The 22,597-nt window shown below is 42.9% G+C and overlaps 2 protein-coding genes across 3 annotated transcripts; both read left to right on the top strand.

Annotated features, from left to right (window-relative positions):
* The first annotated feature begins 2,561 nt into the window (after positions 1-2,561).
* LOC309712787 (uncharacterized protein) lies at positions 2,562-4,369 on the top strand. 2 transcript variants are annotated; one of them, XM_082543875.1, is made up of 6 exons: positions 2,562-2,650; positions 2,733-3,062; positions 3,175-3,528; positions 3,637-3,768; positions 3,901-3,938; positions 4,043-4,369. In XM_082543875.1, the coding sequence occupies exons 1-6, from the start codon at positions 2,608-2,610 to the stop codon at positions 4,163-4,165; spliced, it is 1,020 nt and encodes a 339-aa protein (XP_082400001.1). In that variant the 5' UTR covers positions 2,562-2,607; the 3' UTR covers positions 4,166-4,369. The 2 variants fall into 2 exon arrangements, with proteins under 2 accessions (XP_082400001.1, XP_082400000.1); XM_082543874.1 differs by having other exon boundaries at positions 3,856-3,938.
* Positions 4,370-14,406: 10,037 nt separating this feature from the next.
* Positions 14,407-21,622, top strand: LOC309716084 (uncharacterized protein; the record flags this gene model as incomplete). The annotated part of the gene is made up of 9 exons (XM_082549682.1): positions 14,407-14,484; positions 15,324-15,687; positions 16,256-16,334; positions 19,764-19,816; positions 19,938-20,267; positions 20,532-20,864; positions 20,946-21,071; positions 21,340-21,395; positions 21,476-21,622. 9 exons carry the CDS (start codon positions 14,407-14,409, stop codon positions 21,599-21,601), a joined length of 1,545 nt encoding a protein of 514 aa, XP_082405808.1. The 3' UTR covers positions 21,602-21,622.
* Positions 21,623-22,597: the final 975 nt, after the last annotated feature.

Here is a 22,597-nt window from a genome sequence, read left to right as displayed (position 1 = left end):
TGATCGGCGGTAGCTCGTTAACGGAGATTTGCCGTGTTGTGGCGTTAAGGTCATTTCAACGAGATTAACCTGAAAGCACTAGTGGGAACACAACGAATATGACTGCACATTTACGCCGACATCATCCTAGTGCAAAGACAAAAACAACAAGCATGCTACTAACTTTAGCCGAGTCATTTAGACAGCTGTTAGCACATGATTCTCCTTATGCTGCTGAGAATATAGCCCAGAAGAAGCGGATAGTATAGCTTTTATTTTGGAAAGAGACATTTCTCTGTAATAAACTCTCTTTTCCAAAGATGAGCGATTCCTCAATCAGATACAGGGCTCACAATATCGCTAGCCCGACGTCCCGGGGCTAGAGATTTTTTCAGTCGGCTACCAAAATCTATCTCTGCCCTGCCCGTCGGGCTATCGTAGGAAAAATATATGTCAATGCTTTTGCATTCTTTCAGAAATGTAGCTGGGTAATTATGTCATTGGCATCGGTGAGCCACTGTCAATATGTGACATATTGAAGTCGCGTTTGAATTTGCGCTTGTTTTTTTGCTTTCACTTTGCAATCGTGCGAACTGTGTATAGAGAGCGACAGCACTGATCTGTGAGTGATGATAATTTGTGCACCAATTCCTCTGACATCGTCTTATTAATCGTTAGCTTACTATGCAGACATGACAAGTGAAATCTCCCGCAGCTTACACATGTGAGAGGTTGATCGCGCAGAGAATCGCTGAGCTTATGTGAGTGCGTGTAAAAGCATTTCAGTTCTGCTGAGCCAAATAAGACAGGTCAGGGTGAAGAAGTGACAGCCAAAGAAAAGCTTACCACAAAACGGAGAAGTTATGACAAATCAGACTATAAGGCAAAAAGAAAGTGCAGCTTTATGGTTTCATGGACAAAAGAATTTCTGTGGCTGCAATATGACGAGCTAAATAACCAGGGCTGCACATAAGTGGTCCGCAGGTGCGCATTCGCTGTCAAAATAAAAAACACGCACAAGGGTCAGGGTTAAATTTAAAAACTGTACTTTTGAGTTAAAATATATATTTATAATTTTAATAAATGACAAATTAAAAAGGCATGAACATTTTTTTGTATCGAAAAAATATCGAACCGTGACACCAAAGTATCGAACCGAACCGAACCGTGAATTTTGTGTATCGTTGCACCCCTAATATTTAGGTAATAATTATTTGTATTTTTATCAAAGTGAACTGGGTAAGTGGTAAGCAACTTCTCTCAGACCATCCAGAGTTCAGCAATTAAACTTCACAATCTTTTGCCCATGAAGATTCCTAACTATATCAGAAATTATGATATCATTATGTTGCCTAGCAACTACCGCCTCTGTCAGTGCGCCCCAGGGTGGCTGTGGCTACAATGTAGCTGCCATCAGCAGTGTGTGAATGTGTGTGTGAATGGGTGGGTGACTGGATGTGTAAAGCACTTTGGGGTCCTTACGGACTAGTAAAGCGCTATACAGATACAGGCCATTTACCTAGCAACTTGTTAAGATGACCATTGTTTTAGCATTTATGCACCTTTAGTACCATTTAAAGCATGCTATCATTTTTCTTTCACAAAAATAACATCTAATTTGTCATTGTTAAAGGTAAATTATGCATGATATATTATGAAACTCTCTCTTTGCTTGGAAACCACTTACCAAAGGGCAAAACTGACCTGTTTTCAGCCTTTATGCCCCTCATGAAACAGCATGTCAATTTTATTTAATGATAAAGTCTCATTCATAGCCATAAATTTGAATTATACATGCCACCTGAGTAACTTATGTTCATCAAATAACGACCATCCACCACCACTGTTTCTTGCCATTTCTCATGGTGATTGAGCATATGGCTTTAACAACAGCATGAAGCAATACTGTAGCATGGACATCTACTTTTGCACTACATGTGTAAGTGGAATTAAACTGGTCATCATTGGTAATCCATTCACACTGAACTTAATTGCACTCAAATATATACGTATGCGGATGTAATTTATGAAAGAAATGAGCATAATTGGCATTTGAGATGGTTTTTTGAAAATATGTAATCCAGTGTTTTTGACAATTATTTCTATGACTTATTTTGCATGACTAAGTCCTGAAGTCAATGATAAATAATAAAATTATGATAAATGTAAAAGTACCGTAAGTAGTAGTTTCATAGCTTTAAGATTAATGCCAATCACGACTCAACCTTAAAGTAAATTTTGGAAGCTGAGAACACTACGGTCTCTAATTTATGTTATCAAAGTTAATAAAGGTGATCTATGGTACACAGTTTAACCATATTAGTATTTTGGAAATTTACAGGCAGTTTTATAATGTTTTAGTCACCATATCATCTCTCATGTTCACTTTGTGTGAGTTACAGAAACCCACCATGAAGAAAACTGTGCTGTTGGTGTTGTTTCAGTTGTTTAGACCGGAAAGATGGTTGATATTATTTCCACTGTGGTAGTACAGCAAAGCACCAACTTGACGAACAGCCAATCAAATTGTTCTGAAATTGTTCCCTCCCATTTAATGTGATTATATTAAGATACCCCTTGCTATAGTATGCTTAAATGGAAATGAACTAGAAGTGGATTAATCAGAAAATGCTGATCATATTTTGCACACTATTGAGCTTCAAAGTTTGTCGTAAGTTTAGAGTCAGCTTTCTTTTTTCCCAATTTAACTCCAGAAATTTATTGTTAACTCATCTGCTTCATTTTATCTTCAGGATGCACTGATTATGTGTTCTTTGGAACAAAGACTATTGGTGTTGGAGAAAATGCGACCCTGACATGTGCACGCCCGACGTCTGAATATGAAGCAACCTTGTATTGGATCAGGATTGTTTCTGGAAGCTGGCCTGAATTCTTGGGAGGAACATTTGCCTTTGATTATGCTGGTGTTAACAAGACTCCTCATATTACGACAAAACAAGAACCTGGAACATTTATTCTGGAAATAATTGAAGTTAATCAAAGTGATACTGGTCTTTATTACTGCATAAAAGTCAGGCAGCTTGCTATGACATTTTTAAAGGGAACATTTCTGAGGATTAAAGGTGAATTGAATTACTTTGGGGGTTTTTTTCAACGTGAAATTTTGTTTTTCTTTTTTTGTTAGTTAAAAAGTGGGTAGAACATGTTAATTATTTCTTCTTTTATATTTTCCAGGACTAGAACCAACTATCAATGATACCATTCAAGTGTTTCCTTCTGATCATGTCCATCCAGGAAACCCAGTGACTCTGCAGTGTTCAGTTTTCTCTAACTCCGAGAACAAAACATGTCCTCGAAATCACAGTGTGTTTTGGTTCAATGTTAGATCTGATAAATCTCATCCTAATGCAATTTATCCAAATGAAAACAGTGATAAATGTGAGAAGATTCAAGAGGCTTCCTCCACACAGAAATGTGTCTACAGCTTCTCCAAGAACGTCAGCTCCTCTGATGCCGGGACGTACTACTGTGCTGTGGCCACATGTGGACAGATCATTTTTGGTAATGGAATAAGACTGGATGTTAAAGGTAAATTTTAACATTTTATTATTTATTATTTAGAATAGATTATTATGCATTGATATCAGTTTTTAATGATACCAAAATTCACATTCCATGGTGCATGTATTTTTCTAGAACTCACCACATGGAATTTGCAGAAGGCCACTACAGCCATCTTTCTGTTATGTGCTGTTTTGGTTACAAGTCTGGTTGTTATCGCCTACCTCATTTATACCATCAAGAAGAAAACATGTAATTGTTGTAAAGGTAATACAACTTTCCCCTTTCGTCAGTCAGATCTAAAGGTATTTAGCAAAAGCTAACGTCACGTTTCATATCATTGGTTTGTTTCAGTCAGCCTAAAGCATCTTTTAGCTAAAACTTCTGTGTTTCAAACAGATGTTGGAACAGTCAGTGGTGAGGAGCAGAGTCAGCAGGTAGGGTGTATGTCAGAAAAGTAATGGGGAAATTAATAGGTAAATACTTCTAATCATTTATAGTCAAGACCTTTAGTGTTGATGAATGTTCGATTTTTCTACAGACAGTTGAAGATTCAGTGGTTTATTCATCAACAACTTTCACCTGGAGAAAAACTGACAAAGTGGAGCAAATGAGTTCCAGGAAAGCAGAGGAGACAGTCTACACTGGTGTGAGAGATTTGTAGCAGATCAACAATTCACCTGTGGAAATTGCTGAAAATATGTGGGACAGTGTAGCACCATAAACACCACAGGGCCTCTGTTGCACTTCTGAAAATGTTCATGTAATATCTGAACAATATATTATAACAATATATTGTGTAATATGCAGTTTTTGCCTTGTATTTAGTATTGTGATTTAAATTTAGTTTTAATCTCAGAAAACTCTGAAAAGTTAGGCAGTCATTTTAATAATAAAATGAATAATAATAAAACTATGCTCCTTCTCGTCATTTCCACATTGTCCTCCATGTTTTTCATTCTCTCTCTCACGCTCTCTCTTAAAAGAGCACCGTTTTAATTTCTTTGATTTTATTTTGATATATTATTGAAGATGAGCAGACTGTTACGTAACTTCCTCTTAACCACAGCTTTAAGCATGGCCCATAGTGGAAGTCGTAGAGCCTTCTTAATCTTAACATAAATCTTAGCAGTTTTACTAATTCTCATGTGCATTGTTTTTGTCATAGTATAGAGAGCACATGAGATATATCAGTGCAACAACTGATGCTAAAGAGATCCAATTGTTGTGAGAACAGTCTTTATATTTTTGGCATCATACCATGTCCAGTTAGAGACAACGTAAGAGAAACAGAAACTTGCAGACAGACAGTCGTTTTGCCAAAGGACTTAAATAGTTTAAATAGTTACACCTTACTAGCACTAAGTTGCTTTCCAAACTGTCTTTATTCCAGTTATTATTATTAATTACCCCGTATAGATGCTGTTGCAGGCATTCCTCATAGACTTTGGTGCTTATTAACATTACAGCATGAAGCAGTTCCATCCCACAGGTACTCATTGGATTAAGATCTGGTGACAGTCACGACCATCTGAGCACAGCAAACTCATTGACAGTTTCAAGAGACAGGTTTTTGAGATTGTTTGAATATAGCAGATTATTCTGCCAGAAGCATCCATCATAAAATGGATATGCTGGTCATAAAGAGATGGGCATGATCAGCAACAATATTTAAGTAGGCTGTGTGGTGTTTAAGCAATGCTCAATTATTACTAGGAGTTCTAAGAAAACATCCTTCACAACATTACCACCAACAACCAGAACCAATGATACAAGGCAGGATGGATCCACGCCTGTTTTTTAAAGACAAATTCTGACGCCACCATCCAAAAGCCTTATCACAAAGTGGGAATTCTTAGAGGTGGTTGTAGTCAGGAGATCTAATAATCAATAGCTTGGTGATCAGATCCCTGGCTGCCTAAGTCTGCATGACAAATTTCTTTCGGAGCGCAGCTAGAGTGAACAAGTGTACCTAATGAAGTGGCAGTGTTGCAGTAACAGGGTGCAGCTCCTGGCAGACGAATGTGTTTGGTCCGCCACAACTTTCCACACATGAGATATTTTTGAGTTTGATATTTAATGTGGTTAAAAAAGTTAATGTCATTGTTTAGAAATGTTTAAAAATATAAAATCAAATGAATAACATTTGATCTTTTATCTATCTAAAAGCACTTTCTAAAGGCCCTCTGCATTGTTCTCTTGACAAAAAAACAAAACAAGCAAAGCCACATGCAACAACTACACTGACAGACAAAGGCTTTGGTGGGCCATTTCTCCACTCGTTGACCAACCACTGAAGCTGTTTACTGAGAGCAGAGCTCACTGTGCCCTTTAACAGGATATCATATGACAAAGCAGCTACAAGACTCTTTTTATATAGACAAACCAAAATGATTTAGTTTTACTTTAATGCAGAGCACAAATATTGTTTCTTTTTTGTGATTTTAAGCAACAAGCATTTACAACCAACTATCACCAACTATACAATTGAGGTGTGTAGGAAAATAAGACTTCAGAAGTATGGTTAATAATATAACAAACATTTGAAGACATTGCCATGGATACCAGGAAGGGATACATGATTAGCATCTCCCTGCTTCTGCCAGCAGCTAAGAAAAACCACAGAAAAGGAAAAACTGTCACAGTGTGATGTGCACTTGTTCCTTCCTGTTCCACAGCTCTTATAAGCTGTTCAGTTATATTATTACAACAGTTATATAGTTTTATTCCACTTGTCTCTTTAAAGTAGATAAAAAAAAAAGTACTGCAAGACCAACTTCCTGCAGAAGAGAGTGAAACAGAAACAAAGCAGCTACAGTGGGATGCAAAAGTTTGGGCAACCTTGTTAATAGTCATTATTTTTCTGTATAAATCGTTGGTTGTTACAATAAAAATGTCAGTTAAATATATCATATAGGAGACACACACAGTGATTTTTAGGAAGTGAAATTAAGTTTATTGGATTTCATTGTGTGCAATAATTGTTTAAACAAAATCAGGCAGGTTACTTAGTTTTTCTATGTTAAGAAAACTCAAATAAATTGAGTTTATCAGCGTTTTTGCATAAAAAGTACTGGTAACTTATTTAAATCTAGTTCTAATAACAAATGGATAAAATTGAGTTCAGCCTATTTAATATTTTTAATTAACCTCCTAAGACCCAAACTTTTCCACGGCATGCATTTTAAATTTCTCTTTGATATTTGGTCACATTGGGGCCCGATGAATGTAAAAACAAAGAATTACCAGATTTTTTTTTTACCTTATCTTTGTTTTTAAGAAAAAATAAGAGCCATATATGAGGATATTCGTTTAAAATTTCAATAGAACAGTAGCAGTATAATGTCCTAAGTGGATATCAAGCCATTATAGAGCAAAATTGAGTATTTTGGTCTAAATAACCCAAAATGTGATGTCCACATATGTGGACACCAGGTCCTAGGAGGTTAAACACAATATTAGATTTTACAGTGTGGAGAGATCTTAAACTTGCTGTTGGGAGAAGGCACCCTTCAAATCTGAGAGACCTTGAGTAGTTTGCAAAAAAGAATGGTCGAAAATTCCAGTTGAGACATGGAGCAAGCTTGTTGATGGTTATTGGAAGTGATTGATTGCAGTTATTTTTTTTTTCCAAAGAGCACCCAACCAAATATTAAGTTGAGGGTGCCCATAATTTTGTCCAGCCCAGTTTTTTAGTTTGTGTGTGAAACTTTTTTTTGTCTGTTTTTGTGTTGATACACTGCACATAAAGGAAATAAAAATGTATATACGAAGACATTTGTAATTGTAACGATTTTCTGGCAGAAAAGGTGCATTTTCTAGAAAAATCCCTGGGTGTTGACAATTTCAGCTATGACTAAATATCTGTGAGTACAATTATTTTACCCATCAGTAAAATTTCCTGTGGGGATCTTGCTGGCTTTCCCCATCATCATAGGCGTGCACCAAGGAACAGCCTGATTTTACCTACAGTTCATTCTGTACATCAATACAGCAATGGCTGACCTGCAGGTGCCCCACCCTTGTACTCTATAGTACTCTGATTACTTGCTGTTACGTTCCCCCCGAAGGGGTCTAGGCATGTGAGAGAGGGGACCAGTAACAAATGAGTCTGGAATCAGAATGAAAAAGGAAAACAAACAGAGTTGTTCTGCATCAATAAAACTTTATTACAAAACGGTACAGGTTACCATTAACTTAAAGGGCCGGCAACGCCGTCTTACCAATAACGCCAAAGAAACAAAGAAAACGCTCGCAGCCACGAAAGGCAGGAGGACTACCAAACAAACACAATAAAAAAAGGAGGCACTTCCCACACTTCCTACCCTACTCCCCACCACGGGGAGACACTCTCAGGGCCCACAAGCCCGTCTGCTCACTGGTCAGAAAGAGGCTGTCTGTCCAAAATCTAGCACAGAACCGCGTAGAGCCACCGAGGAAAAAGCCACCCTGCTCACAGCTCATCCCCAGTTTAAATAGCCTCAGAGGATGATTGCTGACTGGAGTCAGGTGGCAAACGAGGCCAATCAGCAGCAGCTGTGTCCTGGGGAGAGAGGAGAGTGAGAGAGACAGAGAGGGGTAGGAGTGGCAAGAGGGGTGGAGGCGGGGAGAGTGGGCAAACACCCCACCCACACACTCCCACAGCCTCACAGAACGTAACATTCCCCCCCCCTTACATTGAAGCCCTACCAAAATAACAACAACAACAACCTATTGCGAGCTGCGTGAGAGCGCATCAGCCACTATATTGTCAGTACCTTTCTTGTGTATGATCATCAGATTGTAATCCTGGGCCAGGAGTGCCCAGCGCATCAGTCGCTGGTTGTGATTGTACATCCGGTTCAGAAAAACAAGGGGGTTGTGGTCTGTGAACACGGTCACCGGGGAAGCGCTGGAGCCCACATACACTTCAAAGTGCTGCAGAGCTAGAAGCAGAGCTAAGGCTTCCTTCTCTATGGTAGAGTAGTTCAGTTGATGGGGTTTGAACTTTGCAGAGAAATAACAGACCGGATGGCACACACCTTCCTCATCATCCTGCAGCAGGACTGCCCCGGCTCCGGTGGCACTGGCATCGACCTCTAGCTTAAAGGGGCGAGAGAAGTTTGGAGCTGCCAATACAGGGGTGCTGCACAGAAGAGATTTTGCCGACTCAAAGGCATGCTGGCATTCAACTGACCATTCAAAAGGCACCTTTGGGCTACACAGTTTGGTTAGCGGGGTCACGACCACAGAAAAGTTCTTACAGAAACACCGGTAATATCCGGTCATCCCTAGGAACCGCCTTAGTTCCCGTCTGGTGGCTGGACTCGGGTAGTCCAGGATTGCAGCAACCTTCGCCTCCACTGGGCGGACCTGCCCAAACCCCACCTGCTTACCTAGGTAAGTGACGGTTGCCTTACCAAACTCACACTTAGCGAGATTGAGGGTCAACGAGGCCTCGGCTAGCCGCTGAAACACTGTCCTCAGAAGGGACATATGATCTGCCCATGTGTCTGTGTATAGCACCACGTCATCTAGATACACATTGCACTGGGGCACATCTCCCAACACCAACTGCATCAGTCGTTGAAAAGTAGCTGGGGCATTTTTCATGCCAAAGGCCATTACTGTGTATTGCATGAAGTGGTCAGGGGTGACAAATGCGGAAATCTCTGAAGCTCTGGGAGTGAGAGGCACCTGCCAGTAGCCTTTAAGGAGATCGAGTTTGGTGATGAATTTGGCAGGGCCGATGCTGTCAATGCAGTCTTCCATACGAGGAAGCGGAAAAGAGTCAGAGACCGTTACAGCGTTTACCTTCCGATAATCTGTGCAGAAACGGGGTGTGCCATCAGACTTAGGTGTTAGTAGACATGGGGAGCTCCAGGGGCTACAACTAGGTTGTGCCAAGCCGTTTTCTACTAAGTACTCAACTTCTTCTTTCATGACCTCACGTTTGGCGAAGGGGCAACGATATGCATGCTGCTTGATTGGGACTGCGTCTCCAACGTCAATGTCATGCTCACAAACGTGGGTACGCGAGGGTACGTCACTAAAAAGAGACAGGTAAGAGTGCAGCAAGTCAAGTACCTCTTTACACTGGGACGGAGGAAGGTGAGATAGGTTGGCCTCGGCCTTAGCTAAAAAAACGGAATTTGACAACCGCCCACATTGCTGTCCCTCAGAAAGGGTACCCAGATCATCATCACCCTTAACTTCAACACTTAGGAGGGCAACAGGGACTGAACCGGGGACAGCCGTCCCAGCAGTGTCTGATGATTCTGTCATGCTGGTGTCTCTGGTATGGTATGGTTTCAACATGTTGACATGGCATAGGCGAGTCTTCCTTCTGCGTTCTGGGGTGTTGAGAACATAGTTGGTGTCAGACACTTTTTTCACTATCACATAGGGGCCTGAGAAACGAGCCATGAGGGCAGAACTGGGCACGGGCAACAACACAAGAACTTTGTCCCCAGGCTGGAACTGTCTTTCCACTGCTTTTTGATCACATCGTTTTTTCATGTTTGCCTGGGATACACAGAGAGCCTCTTTTGCTAACAAAGTAGCCCGTTGCCACCTGTCCTTGCATGTTTTTACAAACTCCATCACAGTAGTTTTAGGCACACAACCACTGAGAAAACTCTCCTTCAACACCTTTAGCGGACCCCGCACGTCGTGTCCAAACACCAGGGTAGCTGGGCTGAACCCCAAAGACTCCTGCTTCACATCACGTATAGCGAACAATACAAACGGGACCCCGTCATCCCAGCTTTTTCCGGTGTCGTGGCAATACTTACTCAACATCGCCTTGAGAGTTTGATGCCACCGCTCCAGTGCACCTTGTGACTCTGGGTGGTAAGCACTAGACACAGAATGAGAAACTCCAAGGGACCGTAGAGTCCGATTAAAATCCCTGGACATGAAATTGGTACCCTGATCTGTCTGCACGGTTTTCGGGAGACCAAAGGTGGTAAAGAATTTGACTAGTGCTTTGGTAATGCTTGCTGTCGTGATTTTCCGCAGAGGAATCGCCTCTGGGTATCGAGTGGACACACACATTATGGTTAACAAGAACTGATTCCCTGCCCGCGTCTTTGGTAAGGGGCCAACACAGTCTACCAGGATATGCTCAAAAGGTTCACCGACAGCAGGGATAGGACGTAGGGGGGCGGGGGGCACCGCCTGGTTCGGTTTACCCACAAGCTGGCAAGTGTGACAGGTGTTACAAAACTGCACTACATCTGCTTTCATTGCCGGCCAAAAGAAATGCTGCAGTATACGGTCATATGTTTTAGTGACACCCAAATGACCTGACCATGCGTGATCATGTGCTAACTGCAGCACATGCCACCGCAGACTGGTCGGAACCACCAACTGCCGCACTACGCTCCAGTCTTCTCCAGGCCTTGGGGTCCACTTGCGCATCAATAAACCTTCCCAGACGAAAAATGTCTGCCGTTTGCTCCCCTCACCTCCCTTATCCTGAGCTGCTGCGGTAAAACACTGAACTAATGAAGGGTCTTCTTTCTGAGCCTTCACAAGTGCTTCCCGGGTGAGCAGAAAAGGAGCTCCAGACACAGGAGCTGGCTCAACCACACTGTGAGCTAACTCTAAGGCTCCATTATCTCCCTCATCGGTGCAGGGCATCACATCCTTCTCTAGAATAGAGCCGATCACTGAATCTGACAAATCAACCCCCCCACCTTGTTGCTGGGCACGTGAACGAGTCAGAACGCTCACCGGGAACACATCCGGGTGCTGCAGGCTGAGGGCATCTAACACAGGCTCTATAACAGGATTGTTGGTCACCTCAGGGGTAGGGTAAACTTTCCCACCCGCGATATCATTTCCCATTATAAAATCCACCCCATTAATCGGGAGAGAAGGCCGCACACCCACTGAGAAGAAACCACTCACCAGCTCACTCTGTACCCAGATACGATGGAGGGGAGCAGGCACAAAACTCATCCCAACACCTCTTACAATGATGCTAGAGTCACAGTCAGACTTCTCATTAAATTCAAGCACACTAGCTAGTATGAGGGACTGTGAGCCACCAGTATCACGCAGAATGGTCACTTCACGCTTATCCTCGGTCTTACCAGAAAGCGAAACTATCCCCTTAAAAATGAAAGGCTTAAAACACTCATCCGGGGTCTCAGGGGAAGGGGGCCTACTGACAGGAGGCATGGTTTTAATCAGCCCAACCCCTTTTGGTTTACGTGAAGACGAGACTGATTGTTTCCGTCTGTAAGCTTCACAATCTGCGATCAGGTGGCCAGACTTAAAACAGAAAAAACACTTTCGGTCTGCCTTGGGACGAAACACAAGTACCTCACTCTTTGGGTGCTGTGCAACTGGTACCTCGCTAGCCTTCACTGGGGCATCGCGCCGGTTATACCTACTGACACTGGTTTTATGGACGAGCGCGAACTCATCAGCCAGCGTCGCAGCCTGCTGTAGCGAGGAAATCTTCTGTTCATTAATATATACCGCGATGCGCTCAGCAATGCAGTTCTTAAATTCCTCTATGAGCATTAGTTCCCGGATCGAAGCCAGGTCAGTGGCTTTGCAGGCTGCACACCACCGATCGAAAAGAACACCTTTTTCCCTGGCGAAATCAAGATAGGACTGACCCTGACCTCTTCTCAACCCCCGGAAACGCTGCCTATAGGCTTCTGGGACCAGCTCATAGGCCAGCAGGATAGCCCTTTTCAGCTTGTCATAGTCCAAGCTGTCCTCAGCTGACAACGAGGAACAAACTTCTTGAGCCTTACCCGCCAGCTTACATTGGAGCAAAATGGCCCATGAATCCCGTGGCCAGTGCAAGGCTGTGGCTATTCGTTCAAACGACTCAAAGTAGCTGTCGACCTCAGTGTCACGGAACATCGGAACCAGACGACTGTTTTTCCCTACGTCAAACGGGGTGTCCGCCTGGCGAATGGAGGCGGTCGGAGGAAGGGAAACCTGCCGGAGTTCCAGCTGTCGCAACCTCACAGCTGTCTCTGCCTCCACCTCCACCTTCCTCAATTCGACCTCTCTGGCTCTAGCAAGCTCTGCGTCTAAACGCCTAAGCTCCAGCTCTTTCTTTAGCTGGAACTCCCTCTCACGGTCCTCCTTTTCTAACTGGAGACGAGCCAGGCGTACACGGAGCTTAGCATCCTGCTTCGAGCCTTCACTTGATTCAATGGAGAGGGGTTCGAAGCGAGGCAATGTCATGGGTTTGTCCACAGGCAGCCCCTGACCAACAGGTGTCGACACCAATGGACCTACAGCTTGAGCTGACGCCTGCGGAACAGGCTGAGACGCTGCACCATGCTCAAGTGGACTGGCAGATACTGGCAAGGCCACTATCCCTTTCTCCACCAAGCCAGCCACAAGAGCAGCTTTCAGCTCAGCCTTACGCAGAGCTGTGGAAACAGAAATGCTATAACCTGATGCCACCTCATGCAAATCCCTCTTCCTACAGGCGTCCAGTTGGACAAGCGAGGGGTTTTTATTAAACACGGCAATATCAAAGGTAGCCATCAACTCTAAAAACAAAAAAACTACCTGAGGCTAACAATAACAACAAAGAAGCACCACCTCCAATACACAAATGAGAAAACAGGCGGGAAAAGTGTGGCCAGAGGTTAACCAATAAATAAAAGTACCGCCGACCCTCTCCCCAGACCTGCCTACTAAAATCTTAGCCTAGTTAGCTTCTGGAGTGTACCAGGCTCGAGGCAACTTTAAAGGCTAAGCATCAAGTGCACAAAGCACCGACAAGCCTACCCCCGACAGGGAACTAATCCCCACCCGGGATTACTCCGAAAATAATAAAGGAAAAATAAAAAATGAGTGCCTGAAGGAGGAGCTTACGCTCAGCTAGACACTCCCCTTTGCTAACTGGAGAGAGAGCGCAGCAGATACCATACAACTAAACAAGCCACCGGCAAACAACTCACTAAAACTCAATTGTTATTCCTTCCATTCAAATCCCGGACGAGCCCCCACATTGTTACGTTCCCCCCGAAGGGGTCTAGGCATGTGAGAGAGGGGACCAGTAACAAATGAGTCTGGAATCAGAATGAAAAAGGAAAACAAACAGAGTTGTTCTGCATCGATAAAACTTTATTACAAAACGGTACAGGTTACCATTAACTTAAAGGGCCGGCAACGCCGTCTTACCAATAACGCCAAAGAAACAAAGAAAACGCTCGCAGCCACGAAAGGCAGGAGGACTACCAAACAAACACAATAAAAAAAGGAGGCACTTCCCACACTTCCTACCCTACTCCCCACCACGGGGAGACACTCTCAGGGCCCACAAGCCCGTCTGCTCACTGGTCAGAAAGAGGCTGTCTGTCCAAAATCTAGCACAGAACCGCGTAGAGCCACCGAGGAAAAAGCCACCCTGCTCACAGCTCATCCCCAGTTTAAATAGCCTCAGAGGATGATTGCTGACTGGAGTCAGGTGGCAAACGAGGCCAATCAGCAGCAGCTGTGTCCTGGGGAGAGAGGAGAGTGAGAGAGACAGAGAGGGGTAGGAGTGGCAAGAGGGGTGGAGGCGGGGAGAGTGGGCAAACACCCCACCCACACACTCCCACAGCCTCACAGAACGTAACACTTGCCATAAAAGTCATCACAAGGATGGATTATGTGAAGTTTGACAACCACACAAATGGTATGGTTTTTATGGACAGAATTTCTAGACATAGCCAAGTGGCAGAAGGCTTTCACTTGGGTGATGGCCTCCAGCTCACCTTGGAACGGTTTGCAGCTGAGTGTGAAGGAATGATAATCAGCATCTCCAAATCTGAGGCCATGATCCTCAGCCGGAAAAGGGTGGAGTGCTCACTCCGGGTTGGGGATGAGTTCTTGCCCCAAGTGGAGGAGTTTAAGCATCTTGGGGTCTTGTTCACGAGTGACGGGAGAAGGGAGTCGGAGATGGACAAAAAGATTGGTGCTGTGGCTGCCATCATGCGGACGCTGTACTGGTCTGTTGTAGTGAAGAGAGAGCTGAGAGTAAAAGGGAAGCTCTCAATTTACCCTCCCTACCCTCACCTATCGTCACGAGCTGTGGGTAGTGAAAGAATGAGATCGCGGATACAAGCAGTGGAAATGGGCTTCCTCCGAAGGGTGGCTGGTCTCTCCCTTAGAAATAGGGTGAGAAGTTCAGCCATCTGGGAGGGGCTCAGAGTAGAGCCGCTGCTCCTCCACATCAAAAGGAGCCAGTTGAGGTGGTTCGGTCATCTGATAAGGATGCCTCCTGGGTGAGGTGTTCTGGGCATGTCCCACCGGGAGGAGGCCCCGGGGCAGACCCAGGACATGCTGGAGAGATTATATCTCTCGGCTGGCCTGGAAACACCTTGGTGTTCCCCCATTTTCTGTCCAGCTTATGGGTTATCAGTTCTGAAATGTGCATTTGTGACTTATACCAGTCAGGCCTTTCTGAATTGAGGTTCCCTTTTGTCATAAAACCCACAGTTTCCAGAGTCCTATCCAGAATCCAGGTTCATACACAAAAGTGCAAAGCCAGACTCTGATGGTACAGACACGTGATTCAGGGTGAAGATTCTGTGGCCAAGACTGCCATGCACCTGATGGCTGGGTCAGATCAAAGAAGACATACAACAAGTGAACAAAACTGCTGAAATATATTGCTTGATATCCTGTATAGCTTAGAGATGTACAAGATGGCGGCGCGCACGGGTGCAGCGGCTCTTAGCTCTCCAGTTTGGTGCTCGTTTTTACTTTTAATGTGGATATTTTTGAATGTTTGCAACGCCGCCATCTCTTACAGTCGCCAGAACCTAATTGACCTAGGTTTTAAATATAGTTTGTCTGTTTCTGGCGACTATCAGCGAACACACAACATCCTGGTGGAGATAGCGAGACCGCCAGGGTCACCGTGGATGGTCTGCCCGCCCAGCAAGCATAGAAGGCGACGGAGGGAAAGAAAGCAGAAGAGGGGATGCCGGTCGGGCTCAGACGCTAGGCTACGCAAACATCCACACCGGCCAGCACTTCCGAGCCTTTTCCTATCGAACGCCAGATCCATCACCCACAAACTTGACGAATTGGAGCTACAGATAGCCAACACAAGCTTTGCACGTAACTGCAGCATTATTCTTATTACGGAGACGTGGCTTCACCCGCTGATTCCCGACGCTGCAGTCGAGTTAGCAGGCCGCACGCTACACCGGGATGACAGAAACAGCAACTCAGGTAAAAGCAGAGGAGGGGGGCTATGTGTTTACGTGCATAACGAGTGGTGTTGTAACAGCAGGATCATTCACACACACTGTTCTCCTGATTTGGAGGTTCTGGCAGTCTCGTGCAGACCTTTTTACATCCCGAGGGAGTTTACAGTAGTTATTGTGATAGCTGTTTATATACCGCCGGATGCTAACGTTAGCACGGCTCTCAGCCTCTTGCTCAACACCATAAACAAACAACAGCTTGCCCACCCCGATGGGGTTTTTATTGTCGCCGGCGACTTTAACAAAGCGTGCCTAAAGACTGTGCTTCCTAAATTTATCCAGTTTGTGGACTTTGCTACGAGAGGAGAACACACTTTGGACCATGTCTATTCAAACATCAGGCATGCTTTCAGAGCGACACCCCTCCCCCACCTGGCTGGATCTGACCACCTCTGCATGTCCCTCACCCCCACCTACACCCCCCTGCTGAGAAAAACAAAGCCCCAGACAAAGACAATAAAAACCTGGCCTGAAGGAGCCCTTTCTCAACTGCAGGACTGCTTCTCAACAACTGTATGGGATTTATTCTCCAGCCACAACCTCCAGGAGTACACGGACACTGTACTCTCGTACATCAGGAACTGTGTTGACAATGTCACCGTCAACAAAAGGGTCAGGGTGTTTCCAAATCAAAAACCCTGGATGAATAGCGAAGTGCAATCCCTCCTAAAAAGCCGCAACACTGCCTTCAAGTCAGGGGACAGGGCTGCGTATAGGGCGGCCAGGGCAGACCTGAGTAGAGGCATCAGGAAAGCTAAGGCTGCCTATAGGAGGAGGATTGAAGATCACTTTGCTGACAACGACCCCAGAAAAATGTGGCAGGGGATCAATCACATTACCAACTACAGAAGCAATAACCAGGCAACATCTAGGACTGATGCCTCACTGGCTGAGGATCTAAACCGTTTCTTCGCCCGCTTTGAGACGACCAAGCCCTCAGCTGCCACACCACTTCCACCCGCCCCCAGCACTGGCACACTAACACTTAGGGAGCACCAAGTGAGGTGTGTTCTAAGGTCAGTGAATCCCAGGAAGGCGGCAGGTCCTGATGGAATACATGGAAAGGTTCTCAGAGCATGTGCTGACGAACTGACTGGAGTCTTCACTAAAATCTTCAACCTTTCCTTGTCATCAAACACCGTCCCGCCCTGCCTCAAAACCTCCACCATCATCCCCATCGCCAAGAAGACAGCTGTGGCCAGCCCAAATGACTACAGGCCTGTTGCACTTACGCCTGTAGTGATGAAGTGCTTTGAGAGACTGGTCTGTCAGCACATCAGGGCCGGTCTGCCTCCCACTCTGGACCCCCACCAATTTGCCTACAGGACAAATCGTTCCACCGAGGACGCTATCACCATAGCGCTCCACACTGCGCTGAGTCACCTGGAGCACCGAGGAAGCTATGTGAGAATGCTCTTTCTGGACTTCAGCTCAGCATTCAATCATATCATCCCGGAGATCCTGGTCCAGAAACTGTCTCACCTGGGACTCTCCACCCCCATCTGCCTCTGGATCAAGGACTTCCTGACAAATAGACCACAGTCTGTCAGACTCGGCCCCCACCGGTCCAGCACCATCACACTCAGCACCGGGTCTCCACAAGGATGTGTTTTGAGTCCCCTCCTGTTTACGCTCTACACATCCGACTGCTCCCCTACCCATCTCTCAAACACCATCATAAAGTTCGCGGATGACACCACAGTGGTTGGACTCATCTCAAGGGGGGATGAGTCGGACTACAGAGATGAGGTCAACAGACTGACTGAGTGGTGTTCAGTTAACAACCTCCAACTGAACACCACGAAAACTAAAGAACTTATCTTGGACTTCAGGAAGGGCAGAGCAGACCCGGCCCCACTTTACATTCACGGGAGCTGTGTGGAGAGGGTACACTCCATGAGGTTTCTGGGCGTGCAGATATCTGATGACCTCTCCTGGACTGCAAATACTACAGCGGTGGTTAAAAAGGCCCAGCAGCGTCTCCACTTTCTGAGAGTGCTCAGGAGGAACAACCTGGAGGAGAGGCTGCTGGTGACATTTTACAGAGCCACCATAGAGAGCATCCTAACGTACGGCATAACAACATGGTATGCAGGGTGCTCAGCTGCAGACAGGAAAGTACTGCAGAGGGTCATCAACACAGCCCAGAAGATCACTGGCTGCTCTCTGCCCAGCCTGGAGGTCACTGCAAACTCTCGGTACCTCAGCAGAGCTGGCAATATCATCAAGGACCACTCTCACCCCAGCAACCAACTGTTTGAACTATTACCGTCAGGCCGACGGTACAGGTCACATAAAACCAGGACAAACAGATTCAGGGATAGCTTCTTTCCCAGAGCTATCACCGTAGTAAATAAGCACAAAAACAATTGAACCTATTCCATACCGTCACTGTCATTATATTAATGCTGCTATCCTGTATATATTGTACATACTATTGTTTGAGTACTTACGATTGTTTTTTTTGTACTTTTTATATTTTACATTTATATTTATTATTGAAACTTGCACCAAGGGAGTGGCACTCCAATTTCGTTGTACTCTGTACAATGACAATAAAGGCTATTCTATTCTATTCTGTTTGATGGACAGCTGGAGGCTGAATTGCTGTTGTAACTTTATAGAGGCAGTTAAAGAAGTATAAGAAACTTGAAGAACTGAAAATATAAGACTGGCTGAGAAGAAGCTGAAATGTGATTTTTTTTTAATCATCGGTTGAAAAGTTAAAACTTCTTTCAACAAAAAAATTCAGACAAATTTAATACAAATGTGACACAGCAAAAACCAAGCTAAATTCACAAAAGTTACATTTGTAACTTTATGTTTCCTAAAATGTTAAAGCATTTAACATATGCACCGTGATCATGCTCACCACTTCTGTCTTTCCTTCAGTTGTATGAATGAAATGAATATCCGCATGTAAATGAATATAGGTTTATACCACTGTCTTTGCAAAAGTATGTTTACAGCTAAACACATTTTGGCAAGTATAATTACATGCAAGTATAATTTATTTTATTTATCTTTGCTAATATTGGAATCAAAGTACAGATTTGATCAGATTTTAATCTAGTCCACCTAACCTGTGACGATTATTTAGATGTTCTGTGCTGATGGGCTGAAGATGTGTTTGACAAATCTGCAAAATGTTTGTAGCTTTTCCCAAAAACCACATTTCAAGATGTCACTTTGACCGGTGGTGGTATCAGGTTTAAACAAAAGATATAAGGGTAACCTAAAACTAATCTACCTATTTGCATCCTTAATTGTTACAGCAGGACTGAACACAGCAACACTCATCAGCTACCTTCTTTTACACCTGCCATGGATGAGTACCTGGAGTAGCTTAACTCTTGGGGTAACAAGACCAAATGACACGCTACACATCTCCACAAACCAAGACTACACCAAAATATAATATAAATGGTAAATATATTAAAACTTTTAGAAATAATTCAATAATAATGTTTTAACCAGTGTTAGAGATCCCGATTTGTCACTTTAGTTTGTTTGCTATGTGTGCGATGAGTCACTATTTGCTTGTCTGCTTGGACAAGTGGTTATTAAGAGCTCCATTTATGTTTGAAAGTTAATGCCCTTGAATGCCATTGTAAATAAACATTGAGTCTTTGCTTTGAGATGGTGCAGGATGTGGAACACCTAATGACCTAGAAAGTGGAACTTTTCAAAATGTGTTTAAAGCATAAAATTTGTTTCAACGAAGACTCAAACAGCCATCCCTGGTGTAGTTATGGATGTTTGTGCCACCATCCTACATTCACTTTCTAAAGTAAACATTTTTGCTCAATCTGGCAATTCAGGAGCATTTTAATGAATTGTTTCCAATAATAGGAAGAAATGGGCAATGCATCAGCTTAGTTTGAGGACTTGTTGTGCAAGATCAATGTCACAGGAAGTGGCCTTCTGAGTCTATGTTTTGTGATAACCAATCAGATGTATGTGACAGTATAACATGGCGGGTCCATGTTACCTCCTCCACCTCCTACACACTCAATGAAATACTTATTCGATCCCTAACAGAGGACACTGTCAAAATGTTTTTGTTCTGGGTTACACTGATTCTTCTTCATCGAGTATGTAAGTGCTTTCTTATTCTATCAAGTATTTTTTCCATATATGTCGGTTGGTCTTACATTTCTTTTTTCAGTTTTTTTATTGTTATTGACTGTTTTTATATTTTTTGTTTCAATTTAGCTGCACTCATTCCAATAACTACAGCTCAACTTGGGGGACCTGTCAACTTTACATGTGTTCTGCCCAAAACTGAGACCGGCCGTAGAGATATCCACTGGTACCATCAGAGAGCTGGTGACACACTGAAAATTATCTGGACACTGAAAGAATCGGCAACACCTAAGTTTGCACCTGCATTTGATAACTCAAGATGGGAAGCAAATTATGATAAAAATGTCAGCAACCTGACCATTTTGAAAACAAATCAAGACGACGAGGGAATCTATCACTGTGGGTTTACAGAGTGGCTCCAAGATACTACATGGAGCGGAACGTATTTGTTAGTAAAAGGTAATATTGTGATTTTTTTTTCTCAGCAGCTAAAGCTGTCTCATGTAAATGTGAAAAAAAAAACAATTAAAATGTGAATAAGCATTTTTGGAAAACCTACTAAACTTTCAATTTATATTGAAGATGTTTGCAGTGATCTTAATGATTGTTTTAAGTGAAATATATTCTTAAGAATTTTATGACTAGCATGCATTACACCCATTTTTCTCAGGCTTTCAAAAGGTGCTTTATTGTCACATTTGTCAACACATTTGTATTAAACAGGAAACACCCAGACAGCAAACTACACTGTTGTTCAGGAGAAGACAGTCCATGCAGGAAATTCAGTGACTCTTCACTGTTCACTATTTTCTGACGCTGAAAATAAGACATGTCCAGGAGGTCACCACGTGTTCTGGTTCAGAGAAGGATCTCATCCTGATATCATTTACACTGAAGGAAACAGACATCATGAATGTGGGAAAAGATCTGAGGCTCAGCGGAGCTGTGTTTTTCGCTCTTCTAAAAATGTCAGCTCCTCTAACGCTGCGACTTACTATTGTGCTGTGGCCACATGTGGGCTGATATTATTTGGAAATGGAACTAAACAAGAAATGGGTATGACTATGAAATATATCATATCAGATAAATATTCATCTCTTTTAGAATCACTCCTTAGATGTTTTCTTTTTTTTGCAGTGCAAACAGCAGGTTCTGCATTTATTGCACTGGTGATAGCAATAATCTGCTTGGTTATTTCTCTTATTCTTAATGTTATTTTCATCTGTTGCCGAACTCCAGGAGCAGCATGTGAACAAATTAAAAGTAAGTCGTTTAAAATAAATGAAAAATCATAATAATATCGCTCTTCTTAACATTAAAAGGAACTTTCAAAGAAATAGGATTAGTAAAAGTAAATTTACATATCTTTCTATACATTTTATTATTAATATTGCTGACATCTTGCACATCTCATTATGTAGGACTCTATCAAGGTCAATAAGTTATTATTGAATTAGCCAGGTTAGAAACCCAATTTTAAAAAATAAAAATCAAGTAGATAATATTCCTCTTTCATCACCGTTATGCACAGAAAACAGCTCGTCACAAGCAAGGCGAGATGACTTGAGCCAAGCTGTGGATGACAGTGTAAGTAATAATATGGCATCATATTTTTAGTGATTTCTAACAACTTGATGTAATTATAAGAATTTTATTATTTCGCATAGATTGAAGGTGAACTGAACTATGCTGCACTGCAATTCTCTGGAAGGAAAACGACAAGAGGAAAGAAGAAGAAGGATGAACTGGAAACTGAAGAAAGTGTGTACTCTCAAGTAAAATGCAGGATGTGAAAGTGTGTCGGTTGGGTTATAGTACTGATCTTTTATATTGAAAATAAACAAATACAAAGAATTTGTTAGTAATTTTACTAAAAACATGATGCTTTACATTCATTGTACCTATTGTGTTTTCCTGTTCTTGCTTTCCAGGTTATTTATTTATAATATGATGAATCAAATTAAATGAATAGTAATACATTGTATTACATACATAGTATACATGAGAGGTGGGTCGAGTATCCAAAAATTATACTCAAGTAAGAGTAGCATTACTTTAAAATATTATTACTCAAGTAAAAGTGAAGAGTAGTCGTCAAAAAAGTTACTCAAGTAAGAGTAAAAAAGTACTTGGCAAAAAGACTACTCAAGTAGTGAGTAACTGTTTGAAATGTCCAATTTATTTTTTAAATAAATGCTATCAGACAAACAAAAATAAATAAATATATACATTTTAGTATTTTCAACAGATTATCAACAAAATAAGGCACAATTCTAATTTCCAGATTTCAGTTTTTCACAACATAGAGCTTTTCTCACTAATACCTACAGTAAATAATATAAATATATAAACAGTGCAAACAATTTCCAGTGACACGATATGCTGTAAACTTGATATTCATTTTTGCTCCAAATGGAACCGCACCCTCAGAGAAAACATTAGAGCGAGGCATCTTCAACATATGTTCATACAAGGCAGCTCGGTTACCATAAATTGTATGGGTGTGCATTTATTTCTGCATATTTAGCAAAAATGTGCCATTTCTTCACTCAGTGAGGTGATGGTTAAGCTTCAGCAGCAGTTTGCTCTCAAGGTTCTTTCTGTGAAGCTTTAACTGTTTAGGAGTGAACAGGAGTCCTGCATGACTTTCAGCTGGAGCTTTCCTTCACAAGCGCCAGATGCAGGAAGAGCTGTACTGATTTTGATCGACAGCTTCTTGATGTGAGGAATGCCATGCAACAGATCCACACCTCCAGTGAATGGACATGAAAGGTACCTCTCCAGCCCTA

Source organism: Aulonocara stuartgranti (assembly GCF_965226115.1).
Source record: "Aulonocara stuartgranti genome assembly, chromosome: 2".
Lineage (NCBI taxonomy): Eukaryota > Metazoa > Chordata > Actinopteri > Cichliformes > Cichlidae > Aulonocara > Aulonocara stuartgranti.
Note: the sequence above shows the minus strand (reverse complement) of the source record. Positions and strands in the feature narration are given on the sequence as shown.

Excerpts from the sequence above, each read along its gene's own strand:
- LOC309712787 (XM_082543874.1), top strand. The coding sequence starts at position 2,608 with ATGCTGATCATATTTTGCACACTATTGAGCTTCAAAGTTTGTC. Across the intron at positions 3,063-3,174 it reads AACATTTCTGAGGATTAAAG|GACTAGAACCAACTATCAAT; the intron begins GTGAATTGAATT and ends TATATTTTCCAG. Across the intron at positions 3,769-3,855 it reads AACATGTAATTGTTGTAAAG|TCAGCCTAAAGCATCTTTTA; the intron begins GTAATACAACTT and ends GGTTTGTTTCAG.